The sequence below is a fragment of the Medicago truncatula genome, chromosome 3 (genome assembly GCF_003473485.1).
Source record: "Medicago truncatula cultivar Jemalong A17 chromosome 3, MtrunA17r5.0-ANR, whole genome shotgun sequence".
NCBI lineage: Eukaryota > Viridiplantae > Streptophyta > Magnoliopsida > Fabales > Fabaceae > Medicago > Medicago truncatula.
In genome coordinates, this window is record NC_053044.1 from 24,963,647 (window position 1) to 24,982,443 (window position 18,797).

At 34.2% G+C, this 18,797-nt stretch overlaps 2 protein-coding genes and 1 long non-coding RNA gene across 6 annotated transcripts; 1 reads left to right on the top strand and 2 right to left on the bottom strand.

Moving 5' to 3' along the window:
* Positions 1–5,317: 5,317 nt before the first annotated feature.
* Positions 5,318–8,649, bottom strand: LOC11425261 (uncharacterized). 3 transcript variants are annotated; one of them, XM_024780022.2, is made up of 7 exons: positions 8,421–8,649; positions 8,192–8,248; positions 7,881–7,958; positions 7,146–7,295; positions 6,965–7,045; positions 6,418–6,851; positions 5,318–6,017 (listed from the first exon to the last, which is right to left on the bottom strand). In XM_024780022.2, the coding sequence occupies exons 1-7, from the start codon at positions 8,512–8,514 to the stop codon at positions 5,430–5,432; spliced, it is 1,482 nt and encodes a 493-aa protein (XP_024635790.1). In that variant the 5' UTR covers positions 8,515–8,649; the 3' UTR covers positions 5,318–5,429. The 3 variants fall into 3 exon arrangements, with proteins under 3 accessions (XP_024635790.1, XP_013459918.1, XP_013459916.1); XM_013604464.3 differs by having other exon boundaries at positions 7,881–8,036; XM_013604462.3 differs by having other exon boundaries at positions 7,881–8,649.
* Positions 8,650–11,214: 2,565 nt separating this feature from the next.
* On the top strand, positions 11,215–12,798 carry LOC120579295 (uncharacterized). Its single transcript, XR_005645099.1, has 2 exons — positions 11,215–11,341; positions 12,551–12,798. It is a non-coding gene; the product is annotated as an uncharacterized lncRNA (long non-coding RNA).
* Positions 12,799–13,642: 844 nt separating this feature from the next.
* On the bottom strand, positions 13,643–18,797 carry LOC11423714 (uncharacterized). 2 transcript variants are annotated; one of them, XM_003600144.4, is made up of 6 exons: positions 18,219–18,797; positions 16,480–16,591; positions 16,206–16,377; positions 15,934–16,121; positions 15,153–15,296; positions 13,643–13,998 (listed from the first exon to the last, which is right to left on the bottom strand). In XM_003600144.4, the coding sequence occupies exons 1-5, from the start codon at positions 18,653–18,655 to the stop codon at positions 15,171–15,173; spliced, it is 1,035 nt and encodes a 344-aa protein (XP_003600192.2). In that variant the 5' UTR covers positions 18,656–18,797; the 3' UTR covers positions 13,643–13,998; positions 15,153–15,170. The 2 variants fall into 2 exon arrangements, with proteins under 2 accessions (XP_003600192.2, XP_013459921.1); XM_013604467.3 differs by lacking the exons at positions 13,643–13,998; positions 15,153–15,296 and adding an exon at positions 15,308–15,505.

Genomic DNA, 18,797 nt, shown 5'->3' on the forward strand with positions numbered 1-18,797 from the left:
TGTTAAAGACCGGGCAGCAATCATGAAAATTCTTAAGAAAAAGGGGCGTAATTATCAAGGCTCGTTTAAATTGGAAAAGGCAGTTCGATTGATATCTTCAGAGTCTTCAGAGGACATCTCTTCTTCGAGTTCGACTAACAATGACTGGCACAATTGGGTGATTGTTCATGGGAGTGAGAAGGTGTTGAGCGAGAATGCTCGGAACATAGGTGATTCTATTGGTGTAAAGCTTGGTGAATGCAATAATATGTTTGGGGTGTTAGCTAGGAACGGAATGGGGAAGAAGAATAGGGGTGCAGTTGGTGAGAGAGGGTCTAAGGGGACGGTGGAGGATGTTATGTAGGTGGTGGGCGGTGCTAGGGAGGGTGTGGGGGAGGGCGTGGGAGATGAAGTTGTTATCTTGGAATGTTAGGGGGCTTGGGGGCCCTGAAAAATAGAAGGAGGTCCGCCGTCTAGTGAAGGAAAAGCGTCCTTGGATTTTGTGTTTGCAAGAAACAAAATTGCAATGTTATGATGATTGGTTTTGTTCCTCTATCAGGGATAGGCAGTCGGGTTCCTTCTCTTTTCGGCCGTCTCAAGGGGCGTCCGGAGGTCTGTTGATGGTGTGGGATACTTCGGAGGTGGAGGTGTGGTCTACGAGTAGTTTTGAGCACGTTTTGAGTATTCATGGTCGTTTTATATCCAGTGATGAGGAATTCCATCTGTTTAATGTGTATGCTCTGTGTAGTGGCAGTGATCGGAGACTTCTGTGGGATGTTTTGACTATTCGGCTTCAGGCCCTGAGAGGGGCGAAGGTTTGTGTCTGTGGTGATTTTAACGCGGTTCGGGGTAGGGAGGAAAGAAGGACGGTGTCAGACTATGGGGGAGCGGCGGAGTATGTGCCTTTTAATAGTTTTATTGGGGAAAATTTTCTGCTTGATTTACCGTTATGTGGCCGAAAATTTACTTGGTTCAAAGGGGATGGTAGGTCGATGAGTCGGTTAGACCGGTTTTTGATTTCGGAGGAATGGGGTTTGAGGTGGCCTAATTTTCTTCAGGTGGCTCAGTTAAGAGGATTGTCGGTGTTGGATGGGAAAGGGGAAGAAGAGGACTTGTCAGTCGTTGAATGTGATGAGTTATTTAGTATTTCATCGAAGATTCATTCCCTTTCCAAGTTGAACACCTGTATTTGTTGGCAGCAATCGAGGAGCCAGTGGCTCCGAGAAGGGGATGCGAACTCTAAATTTTTCCATTTTATTATGTTTTCTCGTCGACATTTTAACACTATTTGTTCTGTGTTGGTTGAGGATGTGCGAATTGAAGGAGTGGAGCCTGTTAGGAATGCTATTTTCACTCATTTTGCTCAACATTTTAAGTCGCAAAATGTGGTGAGACCGAGTATTTCTAACCTTCGGTTTCGGGTGCTGTCTGTGACTGCGGGTGGGGGTTTGATCAAACCTTTTTCGGTTGATGAAGTCAAGGAGGCAATTTGGGACTGTGATAGCTATAAAAGTCCGGGTCCTGACGGGGTCAGTTTTGGTTTTATAAAGGATGTACAAAAGCATTGCGAAATTATTAGCTAATAGATTGAGATTAGTTATTGGCAGTGTCGTGTCCGATACTCAGTCGGCCTTTGTTAAGAAGTGACAAGTTCTTGATGGAATTCTGATAGCTAATGAGGTTGTTGATGAAGCAAGTAAGTTCAAGAAGGACCTCATGTTGTTTAAAGTGGATTTTGAAAAGGCGTACGATTCGGTCAATTGGGGTTACCTTGATGAGGTTTTGCAGTGCATGTCATTTCCTGTGCTGTGGAGGAAATGGATCAGAGAATGTGTTAGTACCGCTACAGCTTCTGTATTAGTAAATGGCAGTCCTACAGATGAATTCCCGCTTAAGAGTGGTCTCCGACAGGGGGATCCTCTGTCCCCTTTTATGTTCCTTCTAGCAGCTGAGGGTTTGAATATTTTGATGAAAGCTATGGTAGACAATCACTTGTTCACAGGGTATTCGGTTGGGACAGTTAATCCGGTTGAAGTCTCTCATTTACAATTTGCTGACGATACTATGTTGTTAGGTAAGAAAAGTTGGGCAAATGTTCGGACTCTCCGTGCTACTCTTGTCATTTTTGAGACCATGTCGGGATTGAAGGTGAATTTTAATAAAAGTTTGTTAGTGGGTGTTAATATTTCTGAGTCATGGTTGACTGAGGCGGCTTCAGTGTTGTAAAGTGGGCAAGATTCCTTTCATGTACCTTGGTCTTCCTATAGGGGTAATCCGCGTCGTCTGTCGTTTTGGGACCCTGTTGTGAACAGAATTAAATCTAGACTGTCAGGTTGGAATAGCCGGTTTCTATCGTTCGGTGGTCGCTTGGTCCTTTTGAAAGCAGTTCCGACTTCTTTGCCTGTCTATGCTCTTTCCTTCTTTAAAGCTCCATCAGTTATAATCTCTTCCATTGAATCTTTGTTGAATAATTTTATTTTATATTTTTTTTTTGGGGGGAGGGGGGGGGGGGGGGGGGGGGAGTGAGGACCGTCGGAAAATTACTTGGATAGGTTGGAATACTTTGTGTTCTTCAAAGGAGTCTGGAGGGTTGGGGGTAAGGAGATTGAGGGAGTTTAATTTTGCTTTGTTAGGTAAATGGTGTTGGAGGATGTTGGTAGATAGAGTAGGTTTATGGTATTGTGTTCTAGTCGCCCGTTATGGCGAAGTAGGTGGGAGGTTGGAGGTTGGGGGCCGGAGTTGTTCTTCTTGGTGGAGGGAGGTCGGGAGGATTCGAGATGGGGATGGCGATGTAGGGGGTAGTTGGTTTGGTGATAGTGTGCGTAGGAAGGTGGGTGATGAGACTGGTACGTTGTTTTGGCAGCATTGGTGGTGTGGAGGGGCGCCTCTTAGAGAGCAGTTTCCGAGGTTGTTTGATTTAGCTGTGGAGAGTAACAAACTCAATCCTTTCTATTTCTTAGAAGGTTTATACAATTAATAGTAACATTTTCTTAATTTAAACATATAATACTATGGTTATATGTCACGCTGTTTGCAACTATAGAGTATATTTGCACTCTATTAGGCAATCGGAAAACTATAATTAAAATAAGTCTTGAAATCATAGTCAATCGTTCAAAAACTCCTCATTTTTGCTATTAAAATCTAATGAAAATAATTGAAAAACATACTTAAAATAACGTAAGATGAATTGTCATCAGATGGGTATTAATCAAGATCAAGGCATGATAGTCAGCAACAGACCCTTTTAGGTTAATATAATCGAGTTACAACAAAAACCAATTCAATCCGCCAGAGAACATTACTCCTAGCAGATATATAGCAAAAAAGAGCCATAGATGTCCACAATTACGGAAGAGCACACCAACAGCCACTTGCACAACTCTATACGTGAGCATCAATGACCTTCATATACCAAGCTTACGATACTCATGATAGTGAATATTGAATATTTTTTATGATAAACCGTAAAACAAATTGTTATTAACACTTATAAACAATGACATCATTTTTTTCTTATGAAATTATATTTTCAAAATTATAAAAGTCAGAAAAATATCTCTTTAATTAATAAAAAGTATTATTAATTTATTAATTTTTAAAAAAAGTACAAAAACATTTAAATTCATGAATGTACCATAGAAGCTATCATGATGAACAATACTTGTTTGGTAACAAAAAAAAAAATTAAATGGTTTGGAAACAATCACAAGTAGGAAAAAAGGTAGGAATAGAAAAAAGCAATTTATGGTTCGTATCATTAAAACATTAGTTAATATGTATTTTTGTGTGTTTGCTTAAATGATTTGGATTCGTAGTTTCAATTTCATGATTAAATGATTGTATACAGCTTTCTTACCTCTTCGGTGTGAGATAAATTTGCAATTTTTTGAATGGTTTCCTAGGAAAATCGATTGCCTTGAATACCACCATTCTACCTATTTATAATAATAATAATAATCAAACAAATTATAGCAAAAAATAATAATATTTCTATAAAGCTTCTAAATAATCCGATTGTATTTTTAGAGAGGAACATACTCACTTCTTTCTATAGGTTTTTCACAGTGTGAAAGTAAACATTCCATAAACTAATTATTTCCTTTAAACGTTATTGAAAATTATACCGTTAATCTTAGTTTAATTATGTCACGTTGTTTGTAACTAGAATGTGATGATAAATTGTATTATACTGCTATACTATTACTTGCTTATAAATAGTGAGGGAGATACAACACTAAAAGCAATACCAAGAAGATCTTTGAGTGAAAAAAAAAAACCAACGAGTTTATAATGAAGCTTTCTCTTTTGATCCTTTTCTTTTTGTCTCTCCTCATTAGCTCTTCTAGCAGTGAGTTTCTTCTCTTCTATTGCATATTATTTATTATTCACACATGCATGTATTGATTAATTTTTTGTCAAACACATTAAATTTATTTTCTACCTATTTCAAATTTGTTGTATGACTATAATATTTACGATTGTTCTTTGTTTGTCGTATGAAGGTGTGACAACAGCAGAGGAGCCCATATGCGACCCAAACAATGTTCGATTTATTCGCATTCTGTATTGTAAAAATAGTGATTGCCTAAGTAAATGTTTAGAAAAATATGGCACAAGTGGAACTAAAAATCCTAATTGTAATGGAAGAGACACTTGTGTTTGTTGCAATGATAAATAGATGGATTCATTGTATCTCGTGTATTAACCATATTTTTGAATAATAAATGGTTTAATCTACTATGCTTTTTGCCCGTTTATGTAGCAAATCTATTAAGTAAATTATTTGATTTCAGCTTATATGTTAAAATAAATATTATTTGATATCTAGAAAGAATGTGGGCACCAATGCTCATAGAATTAGTTTATTTGCATTTAAAATGATTATAAGAGAATATTCACCTAAAAATCCAAATAGTTTCTTGCATTTAAAATATTATGCATTCACGTAATCAGACCATCAATGACCGTTTAATTACCATTTTATTTTTTTGAAGAACCGTTCAATTAACATTTGATTGTCTAATAAAAAATATAAATTGATTTTTACTTTAAATTCAAAATACTGAACTAAAACATCCTATCTTAATTAAATAGTCACCAATGTTCCTAAGTCCAACCATGTCAATGTAGCGTGCTACATGTCCAAGACTGAATTCGAACCCAGAATCTTGGTTAAGTTAAAGAGGCCCGTACCAATTGGCACGAAGATTATGCCCATAAGTAATTCAAATAAATTGTTAACATTTGAAAGATCAAACCCATATACTATCCTATGCATATGAGTTTTTAATTAAAAAAACTTTATCATCCTTAGTTTAGCCATCAAATATGTACATCTAGCAAACTGTATTTTCATCAACTATATATTAATATCCTTAGATTTAGGTATGCTATTAGAGAGGGAAGATTGTACATCAAAACTGTTTAATATCTTAAAACACCTTCATTTATTTAGACCCATCTATCATCATGTCTATTATTTTTGTGAATAAATTAGGAAATTGAAGCTTTGCAAATAGAGTAACTGGAACACAAGCCAAAAGGGCAATAGGAATTGGAGCCCATACAAGTCTCTTCTCTAGCAACATAGACAGAGCTGCGCCAAAAGCTATCATTGTAGTCCCTACAGCAAAGAATAAAGCAGCCATACCTAATATTAATCTCTTCGGTAATGCCACGACAAAATCTTCTTTGGCATAACGTCCATGTATGATAGATAAAAACATCAGAAGAGAAACCATTGAGGAAAACAAGGCTAGTGCATCTGACACAATAAATAACATGAATGTCTTGTCTGACAAGAATATTGGTATTCCTTTGTCCTGGTTGTTACCTCCAGGAACAGTAATTGCAGCCGCAAAGGTGATTGTTGCAATAAGAGTTGCCACTAACATACAAGAGTTTGATGTATCCTTCATCCAATTTTTCCCTTCTTCTAGCAATGTCTTATGCTCTTCCTTGAAAACTTGCCAAGCTGTTTTACCATCGTTGTTCTTAACGTCTTTATGGAGAGGGTGGTCCAATTTCTCTACTTCCTGTTCAGCAACAGACCAGAAAATAAGCTGACAGGCGCAAGCCAAAAAAATGCACAACAGTTGCTGACAAAACACAGCAAAACAGGTGCCTAATAGACCAGAAAAATCGACACACCAGGTAAACCTATTACAGCAGAAAAAACCTTATAGCAGCAGCACACACGATCTTTTTGAGTTTTTATTTAAGATTGTGATCACATTGTTGCCAATGAGAGTCTAATTGTTCTGTTGAGTGGTGAAATATTATTTATAGTATATCATTTAATGGTCACGTATACAAATTTGTACACAAATGAACTAAGAATGAAATTTTTCCTACCATGTAAGCGTTTTTTAAAGATAAAGATTAAATAACTTAAAAATTACAAAGAATGTGCTTATGAGATTAAATTAAACAAACCTTAAACCAATGTAACTCTCTTTTCATTTGAAATGCAGCACATGCAATTGATTCAGCTTGAGAAGCAACCCTTGCTGCCAGATGTGATGTAGTGTTATTTGATTCATCTAATGCCAACACTAAGAGGTTGCAAATTATTGGCATCTCGCGTAGAAGATTAAAAACTTTTTCTTGCCTATTCTTGATAGCAATTTGAACCACATACCCTTCATTTGGAATGTGAGTCCAAACCAAATCAGGAAAAAAGAGAAAACAAGTCTTTAAAATCTCAACTATGCCAGATGATGTTGCATTGAAAATAATATCTGGACTCACAAAAGATTGCCAGAATTGATAGTCATTCAAAGTTGAAGCTTGTGAGAAAACAAGTTCAACCAATCTCACAGCAGATACATGTCTCAACTTTGTATCTCTAACTAGCTTTAGGCTCGGAACTGCAAATGAAGTTGTCTATTTTATATAGAAAAGTTTAAAAAGAAACAAAGGTTAAGAGAATGATACATCTAGAAAATATCTGGATATGAGCTTTCCTAAAAGAATAACATACCAAGAGTTTGAAGTGCATTCCATAATTTATTCCTAAAATAAGCCTGCTTGGATGGTAAATATTCAAGTTCCACAGGAACACCTTATAGAGTTTAAGAGATGTTAAATTTTTGTAAAGCAGAAGAGTATTACAATCAAATATTTTGTATCACAAAAGAATTATGCCTAAAAATAGTACTTACAATAGTAAATGCATCTTTTCCAAAACCGAACCTTGTGTCCACTTAGAAAATGTGAAGGCAATTTTGACAGAACATTAAGTATAATGCTTCCATTTGAATCAGAAATGGTGGCCAAGTTAGGGTAGCGCTGCAGAAGATGCATGGTGATATCTGTTCATGGAAGATTTATAAATAATAAAAACATATGAGCAATAGTGTGCTTACATGCTTGGTTATTAAAGCAGCACAATAATTCTATTAAGAAAAAAGAAACAAGTACATTTTGAAACTTTGAATGCTTTAGCGGTATTAACATATACTTCTCCCGCTCCTTATAATAAGGAACAATTCGCTTTTTAGGTTCATTGAATAACTGATACATCTAGCTTGCCATATACCCTCCGATTTCTAGGGAAATGAGACGCTGTAATCTGGAGTTTGGCCATGAGGTTAGTATAGTCTGGCCAAGAATTGTTCCACACGGGAATCAAACTCGGGTTCTCCCAATCGATTTATCATTAGGTGGAGCTCATTAACCACGTGAGCTCAATTGTTTGGTTTTAATCTGGCTTTCTAATGCAACTAGATATATAAAATAGTCATAAAGCTAAAGCATTAAACTATAAATAGTCATACGCTAGTGTCTATCACACTAGCTATTCACATGCATAACTATGAAGCAACTAAAATTATAAACTGATGAAGTCATTCTATTTCATGAATCAGGACTGAAAAGATTTGCAGCATTTAAATTACCATAAAATCCGGCATGAATAAGCAAAGCAACAAGTTGACTAGCAGAGGAACCAGAGAATGGTCTGCCAGGTCCATCATCTGTAGTATTCATAAAAAGATATCGAACCATGTCTTTACATCTTGTAGAAGTGACACTATAGATGAGTGGTGTGAATCCTTTAAAATCAGTAACTTGTGTAAGAGAAGGATTTTTAGCCACCAATGCTTTTGCAGCCTTAACGCTTTCGCCCATTGCAACATAGTGATTTTGTTTGTACTAATCCATAGTAGGTTTATGAAAGAAAGAAAAAAGAAAAAAATAAAGATCTTACCAAATTCAGTGACAGCAGCCTTGACGTGTTCAAAAGGCATCAGTAGTGGACTTGATTCTGCAGATGTCATTTCTATTTATATAGGAAGCTTAAAAGTTAAGGATAACATGTACAATCACACTCACATGGTTATTTCTGATTGATATAATATAAGATGTGAGAATGAGAAGAATTCATTTGAACAATTGGATAAGAATTTACGGCGAGTTTAAATGGCTTCATCGTGTACCTCTTTCTGCCATTCGTACCAAATAGCAATGTGTGGAGTAAGAAAGGGAGCTGATTATTGGAAGGCTACAACTACAAGAGGTGATTATTTGCATCCTCCATCTAAAATGTTTCAATAGAAAATAAAAGGAATTTGTGAATTATTTCCTAAGAAAACTGATCGATAATGAGGGGATACAAGTTGACTTCATGATCGAGTGGAGAAGTTAATGGTGGAGTTGACTTCATAAGGGATCAAATTTTTAAGGTGGTGTTTGTTTCAACACATAATTCCGGGAATAATTTTACGGAAAATATTACATGGACATCATTTATTTACATACACCCTTGTACACCTCATATATTTGGAAGAGAGAAGATGAGATGAAAGAGAAAGTGTGCTTGTATGGGGTCTTACGTGTCAGATTTTTGTGTGGGGGTGTCCAGGAATGTATTGCCACCTAAGGATGTATATGTATCATTACTCTAATTTTACTCGATTATAAGGATTGGAATTTTATTTACGGGTTTACCGAGAAAATAAGTCCTAGACTTGTCACCCGTGCGACAGCACGGGTCATATACAATGTAAATGCAGCCAAGAAAAGCAAAAATATATCGGATAGTTCCAACTTAATATTCAAATGTCATATCTTTAAATTCAATAGTAATTGAAGTTTTTTGTGTATACACATTTCGGAAAATTCCTTTAAACGCTGCATTCGAAGTATTATCAATGCAAACACCATCTTCATCTATTAGCAAGATTTTAAGTCTGTTTCTTGAGGTAATCGTTGATGTTGCTACATAAAGTTGACCATGCTTAACAGCTTCTCATTTGAAGTTGTTTTTAAATATTTTTTAGATCAGATTTTTTTTTTTAAGTTGTAGCAAACAGATGTAATACTCTTAAAGGTGATTATTTTAAAAAAAATGATTTTTTTTTCTTGAAAAAGCTATATCAAAGAGGCTCTAAATGGTGACATTTTTTTAGAAGAGGTTAAATGAGGACATTATATAAGTTATTTTTAGATATTTTCTAGATTCTGGTTTTTTTAAAAAGTTATAGCAAACAGATGCAATACTCTTAAAAGTAATTATTTTAAAAAAATAATAATTTTTTTTTCTTGAAAAATCCATATCAAACGGGCTCTAAATGGTGTCATTTTTTTGGAGAGGTTAAATGAGGACATTATATTTTTTTATTGTTGACTGACATAATGTTTTATTAAATAATTATACTAAGCTTAATCAATATTTCACCTAGTTCCTTCAAAAAAATTATTTCACCTAGTTCTTCCCCTAAAAAATATATATTTCACCTACTTCTTGTTTCTTTTTCCGTTGTTTCTTTCTTTTCTTGACAAATAGTTAAGCAAGTTGATGATGGAAAAATTACAGAGAGAAGTTCAAACTTCTCTCTTCTCCGTCTTCCACCTACAAACAACAACTGTCTTCCTACATCACCGTCCTCTCCTCCCCTTCACATCCAAACAACAACCACATCGATGTAGATGCTTGCTGTGGTGGTGCGATGCCTTTCATGGCCGCATCACGGGTTTGTAACTAGTATCATATTAAAACAAAAACAAAATGTGACACTAACTGTTGTGTGGACTTTCGTTTAACAAATGTCGATGTTGTTGGAAAACGATGAGCAAAGTTACAAACAGAAAATATGCAGGCATAAAATTTGAAAGAATTTTTCCGGTTGTTGGTAAACAATTGAAGGAAATTCTTTAAATTAAAACAAAAGTTATGTATTTACAATGACTAAATATTTAACTAATAAACTACAAATATTCTACTAAAATCTCACCTACAAGTTTTCTCGAGTAATCAAGCTAAGTCTAAAATAAAAAGATTTATCTCCTTGGAAAGTAACATACTCATATACTTGATTATTATGTCCTTTGAACGTTTTTTTTTACTAACCTTTAAACACGATTTGAACTATAGTTATATGATGTCAATTTGTAATAATATTACTTTCAAAAATTTCTCATTTTACATAATGGAATTTGGTTAGAAGGTTGTGTACAGCTTTCTTACACCTTCCACGTGAAACAAATTTGCAATTTGTGAATGGTTTTCTTGAAAAATCAATTGCCATGAATACCAACATTCTACTCTTTTAACATTAATGAACAAATAATATTTCTACAAAGCTACAAACTCCTACAATAATCCAGTTGTCAGTAGAGAGTAACAAACTCAATCCTTTCTATTTCTTAAAAGGTTTATACAATTAATAGTAACATTTTCTTAATTTAAACATATACAGTTAAAAGAAACATTTCTTTTAGTAATTATTGAAAATTATACAGTTAATCAAAGCTTATTAGGGTCCGTTTGATGGTCAGGATAGGATAGAGACAAGATATGATATAAAGATAGGATATGATAAGGACATGATAAACATTAATCATATCATGTGTTTGATGCACATGATAAAAAAACAGGATATCATTATAATTAAATGAAAAAATTGTTCTCATAATTAATTAAATATTTTAAAAATGGCATGTTAATTATTAATTATAATAGAAAATACATGCTATCATTATTTTAAAAATGGCAGAATATCAAGATAATAAATAAGGAATGGTCTTCTAATCTCATCAGGATAATTTTTAACCCAGCCTATACTTAGGATAGAAATTACAAAGGAAAATCATAATAGGATAGGAAAATGGTTAATTTTATCATATCATTTTGGTGCATCAAACATGAGATTTAAGCAGAATATGATTAATGTATCATATCATGTCTCCTACTCTGACTAGTGTTGGCGTGGCTTATAAATAGTGGGAAAAATCAAGATTTAGATACAACGCTATTAACAATATCAAGAATACAATTGAGTGAAGAAATTTTTTTTTGCCATGAAGCTATCTCTTTTGATCATTTTCTTTGTGTCTCTCCTGGTTAGCTCATCGTGCAGTGAGTATCTTCTCTTCTATTGCTTATCATACTCATATACTTTTTTTATACTTGATTCTCATGTGAATATTTTGATTAACAAACTTAAAATTGCTTGATGTATCAATTCATAAAATATAAAATTATTAATACTATTTTATTTATAATATATCTGTTATTTTTCACAGAGTTATATATTTAATATAGTGGTTTTAATCATAATTGTTTAAGCCCTCTAAATGGGGAATGGATTTACTTAACTTGTTTTCTCTATGTCTTTTATGTGTTAACGAATCTCACGATTGAACTTTTTAATTCTCGTTTTATATATCAAAAATCAATCTCACATTATTTGATTTAATGGTGAGATTGTTAACACATTCGAGATGTGAGAGAAAAACGATTGAGATTATTTTTTAGGCAAGCTTTTATATTTTTTTTACTTTTACATTGAAAACATTAAAATACATACCAACGTTAAAATAAACACACACCAACATATATACCTCCATTCCTTTCCATAAGAAAAAAATAACATATATACCTCCACTGGAAGAGAGAAAAAATGAACTTATTCTCACACTAGTTTATCATATTATATTGTTGGAAAAATTATATGTTAAATGGTTTAAAATGGTTTCTAATCACACATATGTTTTTTGCTACTCAATCAATCACACATATATATTGTATCTTTTTTTTGTGAAGCACATATATATTGAATGTAGGGTCAAATATGTTTATGGTCCCTATAAAATTGGGACCTTTTAAGTTCAGTCCTTACTTAATTTTAAAAGTTTATGTTAGTCTTTAAAAAAAAATTCTGCACTCAGTATTAGTCTCTCCTCAATTCAAATTTGTTTAATTTATTCTTAAACTCTTGAGTTTTTGAACAATTTTTTACGAACGTGTTAAGAACATTACTAAAAGTTTCTATGCAAAAAATTGTCTTAAAATTTAATTTCTACGTCCAGATTTTGTTAATTTTATCTTTAACTTTTGTCGTTTTAAAAAATTCATTTTTAATTCGTTTCATATTAAAAAATTCTAAATTTTAGTAAATGAACCTTTCACAGTATTCTAAACTTGTCTAAAAAAAATGGTTCAAAAATTTAATCAATTTTATAGAAACCAAACACATATTTAATCCTTGAATCTATTATCTATTGATTGGAAATAATTGGTGAATGAGTACAATATTTTTTATCGTTCTTTGTTTTTACTCTAAAGGTGTGACAGCATCTGAGAAGCCCCCTATTGAAGCACTATCATGTGACCCAAACAAGCCTGAAATTGGAATTATTCGCATTTGGTTTTGCAAACATGAGGAGTGCCATAGACAGTGTTTTGCTAAATATGACTCAGCTGGAATTAAAAATCCTCGTTGTGACGGCAGAGACACTTGTGACTGTTGTTTTGATAAATAGATGCATTAATTGTATTGATAAATTACTTTGAATAAAATAAAGTTTGATATATTGTGTTATTTCCGATTCTATGTAGCAAATATTGAGGAATTGGATAGGAATCAAATCAAAACTTATCCCAACAACACAATAGTATCAGAGCCCATCCAGGATCAACCGTTGTCGGGATTCCGCATTGCCACGCTTCATGCCCATGGGCCTAGGCCTGAGCGTGAGGGGGTGTGTCGGAAATCCCGCCTCAAACGTGAGGGGATGGATTGGTAATTCCACCTTAAAATTGCGATGCGATCTGCCCCTAGTCACCTTATGTTGGCTTGTCTTTGAGGGGGTGGATTTAGTCCCACATCGGTTAGATAGGAAGCTTGATCAGAGTTTATAAAGAGGAGGCACTCCTCACCTTACAAGCCAGTTTTGTAAGGATGAGTTAGGCCCCAAATTTCAACAATAACTATTAGATAAAAAAGCAAAAGAAAGTTCCTTATTTTACATCAACAAAAAAATGGTTAGAACCTTGGAGTAAAATAGAACAAACTTGTTAAGATAAAAGAATAAGTTGTTACTTTTTTTTTTAAGGTTTTTGGATTATATAATCTGAAAATCTTCCTGTATATAACCTTAACTCAGAAACTTCCCTCATTTTCAACAGTTAGGTTTTCTCACTAAAATCTCACTTTCACCACCCAAAATCCGAATCTTCCATATTGTGTGATTCGGCCTTTTCAAACACCAATCACAAGTACTAATTAATTACGTGATTGAGGTGGTTTCTTAAACAAAAACATAATATTTCTCAAGCACTTTGTTCTCCTTTTTGAAGTTCAGTTAGTTGAAGTTTAAAAGATAAATGCAAAAAATGCATTTTTAGTAAAGAAAAACACTAGCACAAAATCTAATATGTACATCTAGCAAACTGCATTTTCATTAACTACATATTAATAGCAATATAGCATGAGTCATGATAGAATGATACATCATTTTCTATCCTATTATCAGAACATTATACATATTTCAGAATAACCAACATGTCACTCTAACCTAAGTGCCAAGTTAGACAAACCACAAGAGCTAAAAACATAGTGCCACTCCCAATAGTAAAGTTGTCACTATAACATCTTCCTTCTACTAAGTCATCCAGTTATCAACATGAACTAAGGACACAAGTTTGTTTAATCAGTCAAATTACATAACCATATCAACATGTAGTCAAGATCAGCTTGTACTATACTGGAATTAACATCACACAATCTGTCACTGCAACCAAAAACAAATATTTCATGTTACCAAGTTATATATACATTCGGAAATAAAAAACAGAATCCCATCAAGCTGATAAACGAACTATTAAATTATCAAAGGGTTTTTCTATCATATGCTAACTTGCGTAAGGATAAACACATACAAAAGGCGGCACATTCATAAAGTCTGGGAATTGTATTAAGCGGTTTAGTATAAATCACTATGTACATCACTAATGTATCTTCACCTAATATTTTAACTTTTTCAAGTGGTCGGTTCATGATATGATATCAAAGCCTAGTTAAAAACACCTAGGTCGTGTTTTCCAACAAGGTCTCTATTCAATTACTAGTTTGATTGGATTCTATGTACAGAGACCGATTCTAACTCAGGTTTTCTATTGTACAGGTTTTTTCATTTGAAAAATCTAAAACCTCGCTTTAAGAGTTGTAACAAAGGAATGCAAGATACACTAACAAATCGCCTAGATAACACACAATGTAAAATGCCTTGTAATAGAAATGGCCCACTTTACTCGAATCTCGAAGCTTATTATACTTGGTACAATACCAAACTTCAAGACCCAACCTCAAATTACAACTTGTAACAAGGGGTGTTTCCACTGCGTTGATGCATCTCTTCAGTGCTGGTGCACTGCCATGCCAATAACCCATGGAGCAGGCAAATATCTCAGTTCAGGGACACTTATATCCCACCACCACATGTTTCAAATTAAGCAAATATCTGAAGTCTTACTCAATGCTAAATTGCTAATGGTTTTTACTCACTCTTGTGATTATAAAGGAAACCAATAAAACTGGAAGAGACTACAGGACATTCTATGTTCTTAAATCTTAATAGTTCTGAAGTTTCATTTCCTTTTAAAATGTTTCTCAATTACCACAGAATATTCAGTTTACATAATAAGAAATGGAATTCGCAAAGATTCAACAGCATGCAAAGAAGATAACATGTTGAGACATCACATGATCCAATCAACGCATGCAAAGAAGATAACATGTTGAGACATCACATGATCCAATCAACTGAACAGTTAAATAAAATCTACAGCTTCAGAGAGTAGGTTTGTTGAAACTTGAATAAGAGGTTCAGAAAAGAAGAGCACTACAAAAGTTATGGAAAATATTGTGTATGTAAGATGTACTAACCATAGAATGTTGTCAGCATCATGATCTCCTAAAAATGTGATGACGGCCCAATACTTCAGGTATCCCCAATGCTGAAATGCTTTCACAGCCAAAGATCTCCTGAAGCTTTGCATCGCACATTATTGCCATAGGATTCACAGGATCCTACAAGTATATTCAAGGTCATGTAAGTCAACAAGTTATGTTCCAACAAAGTTCACCCACCATACATAATTTGTTCTTTATGTGAGCAAAAACTTTATTCCTTTCCAATCTATTTGTGAGAGAATCAAATGCATGTCCGTGTTGCAGATAAACCTTTACAACCAAATTTGCCTTCAAGTGTTCATTGCCATAGAAGCTTAAACACCTATCTGCTTGTGTTCACATAAAAACGTAGTAACTTACTAATGTGCCGAATATTAGAGCTCTATGAATAAATTAGACCAAAAGACTTAACATATCCAGTTTTGACCCTAGATTTAACTATGGTAAGTAACACAGAAATTGCAACGATAGGTACAATTATAACAAAATACAAGACAATAAATAAACATGTAAAACATTAATACAAGACATTAAATAAACATGTAAAACATTAATACACATTGAAACAAAAAATCATTTACTAAACCAAGATGTTAAAGAGAGGTGGCGATGAAAGAAGAAAAAGCATATGCACTGGTTAGCAAAACTACAGGCTAACAATGACTAACACTATCATGGATCATTATACTTAACATCGATGCAGTAATGCTAGTGTGCATGGACTTAGTTTAAATCTAAACGATCTGTTGCTTACCTCTAGCTGGTTGACTTTAATGTACTCCCAGATACGTCTCAGAACCTCTGTCTGTAACATCTCCCTTCCAGTAACACCGAAAAAGTTAGCAAGTGAATCAGATATTATTACAGAAGGAGTAGGAGCAGGTTCAGCACTTCGTGTTCCCACCTCCACTTCTACCTTCTGTTTTTTTGGGGCAGGCTTTTCTGAAAGTTCCAAAGCATGGACAAATCAAACAATGCACTAAAACCACAATTTTATAGAAATATTACCATAACCCAGACACTTACTGGTTGGTTCAAGGGCGATTATGTGTTTAGCCAGTAACTTATTCATCTTGAACATATCAGTACAGTCCGTCTCAAACACCACGCGCAGTTCATCGTTGCAAATTATCTTCCTCTTATTGCTAGGATCTTGGAGATTGTTTTTCTTTATGTAAGCCCACAGTTGCTTCACAATCTAAACCATTCAATCCACAAATTATAAATCTTGATGGAAACCACGTTTATAACATGTAAAGTCTACAACAAACTTCAAAAACATCACAGCAACTGCACAAACCTCAGTCCTTGGCATTGCCGGCTGGCCAACAATGACCTGAAGTTCAGGCGAAACACCACAAAGTTTGTTGAGACCTCCTGGCCCGCCTCTTCTCTTTGGCTTAGGCTGAGCACTGCAAGATAACAACATGAGTGTAGTAGGATTACTTGACATGACCAAATACCATTGCAAACAAAAAGCAATTAACAAGATCGGGATATAACACATCATATCATATACATATTAAGATACAAAACAAAGTTCATTCGTATGCAGACTGCCAAACCCCCATCAGGTCCGGCTTGGAAATGGTAGATGTACGCAAATCAGTGTTGATGTATAGCAGCTACAGCAACGCGGTATCCACTATATTGTAGCGAAATTTAGACAAATCGCTATTGTTCCGCGATACACTATTTAGTACAAATTGTTGTCAAATAGCGGCGCTATAGCACTATTGCAAAGCCAAATTTCAACAATCTGCAATTTTCCGCTATCCGTCCGTGATTGACAGCACTGACGCAAACTTATCCCAACAAGTAGAAATAGAACGACTATTTCCAGGATTCGAACCTATGGCCTCCACATATCATTTTCATAAACATTATATGACTCTAATAATTCAAAACCGAAAAAACAGTCCATCTTAGAATAAAGCTTCCACTTTCCAGTACCACTTGAATATTTTGTTTACAACCCAGCATCATTTGATAGTAGATCTGATTCATATCCCATACCATACCAAATACCAATACCCAACAACTAAACATTTCATTCCCTCTTTACACCCTAACTACTACAACACAAAAATCTCTTATTTCGGAAATTACAACCTTAATCAGATCCCTTTCATTCATGCCATTTTTTCCCTCTTTCAGCTTATAGCATGACCACTCTAAAACAAGTTGAAAACAACTGATGAACATGTCATAAGTTGTTTTCATATGTCATATAAAACAGTGTCACACATGCTTATTCCAGTAGATAAGCTCAAATAAATATTCCAAACAGAATAATTATATAACTACAATAATTCAAAACTGAAAATTTTATCCATCTTAGCATAAGGCATTCGCATTCTAGTTCTACTTGAATTGTACACCCACCTACTCACCAAAACTTGAATTTTAACCTAATCTCATACATCAGGAAAGCAATAACTCCTACAACTAAAACGACCAACATCATTACATAGATCTGATTCATATTCCATAGCACAACAAAACATGCCTTAAAAAAAAAAACAAAATAAATCCCTCATTTTCAAAATTAGAACGGCCAAGTCTTACCCCAATAAGTGCAGTCGGCTACATGGATCAAAACATGCTATAACGCGGCGTTTCTATCTAACTCATTAATCTCCGTATCTTTTTTACCGGTTATTTCCAAAATTACAACATAAAAAAACAATGTTTAAGTAACATTAATTAATCACTTAATTAACCAAACCTCTCTTTCATTCATGACATTTTCCTCATTTGAGTCATTTCCCATTCATGCAACCATTTAAAAAAAATATATATATATCCAAAAACCATTAAAGAGATCTCTTCCAACTTAGAGGTCATGAGTTAAAATCCAGCTTTGGGAATGAAGCAGTGTTAAGCCCTTACTCAGCGATTAATCTTTGTAATTTTAAGCTATAGTTTGGAGATTAATCTATGCAGGTACACAACAGGTCAAACACAATAACAAAAAAAGTAAAAAAAATAAATAAATAAATTATTTATAAAAAATAAAAATAAAAATAAAAAACTAACCTTTCCTTGGGAAGCACATTGGCAGAAACATGAGCAACAGAAGCATCAGCAACAGCAGCAGAAGAAACAACAACGTTGTTACGAAAAGCAGAAGTAACAGGGACAGAATGGGAATTAGGGTTTTGGTGAAGGGTAAAATGGTCTTTACGTTCAAAAGAAATAAGTTGAGGTTGTTGTTGAGGTGGTGGAGGTTGTTGTAACTGCTGCTGCTGGTGGTGATGAACATGTTGTTGTTGATGTTGAGAAGAAGCTGCAAAAAGAAGATTGATCTGTTCCGTAATGAAATCAATCTTATGAGTAAGATCATAACCACCAAGTTTAGATTGAAGCTCTGAAACAACTTGGTTCAATGTAGTGAATGTTCTTGTTCTAGGGTTTGTTTCTGTGAATAATGAATGTATTGCTGAACATATTTCTTCTTCTGTTACATTAACCATTTCGACTCAACTTTTTTTCTCTCTGTTTTTTGTTTTTTTTTTTAAACTGAAACTAATTAACGGACTCTTTCTTCTCTCTCTCTCTCTCTGGTTGTCGTTTTTTCTTTCTTTCTCTCTCTTTCTCTTTCTCTTTCTGTTTCTC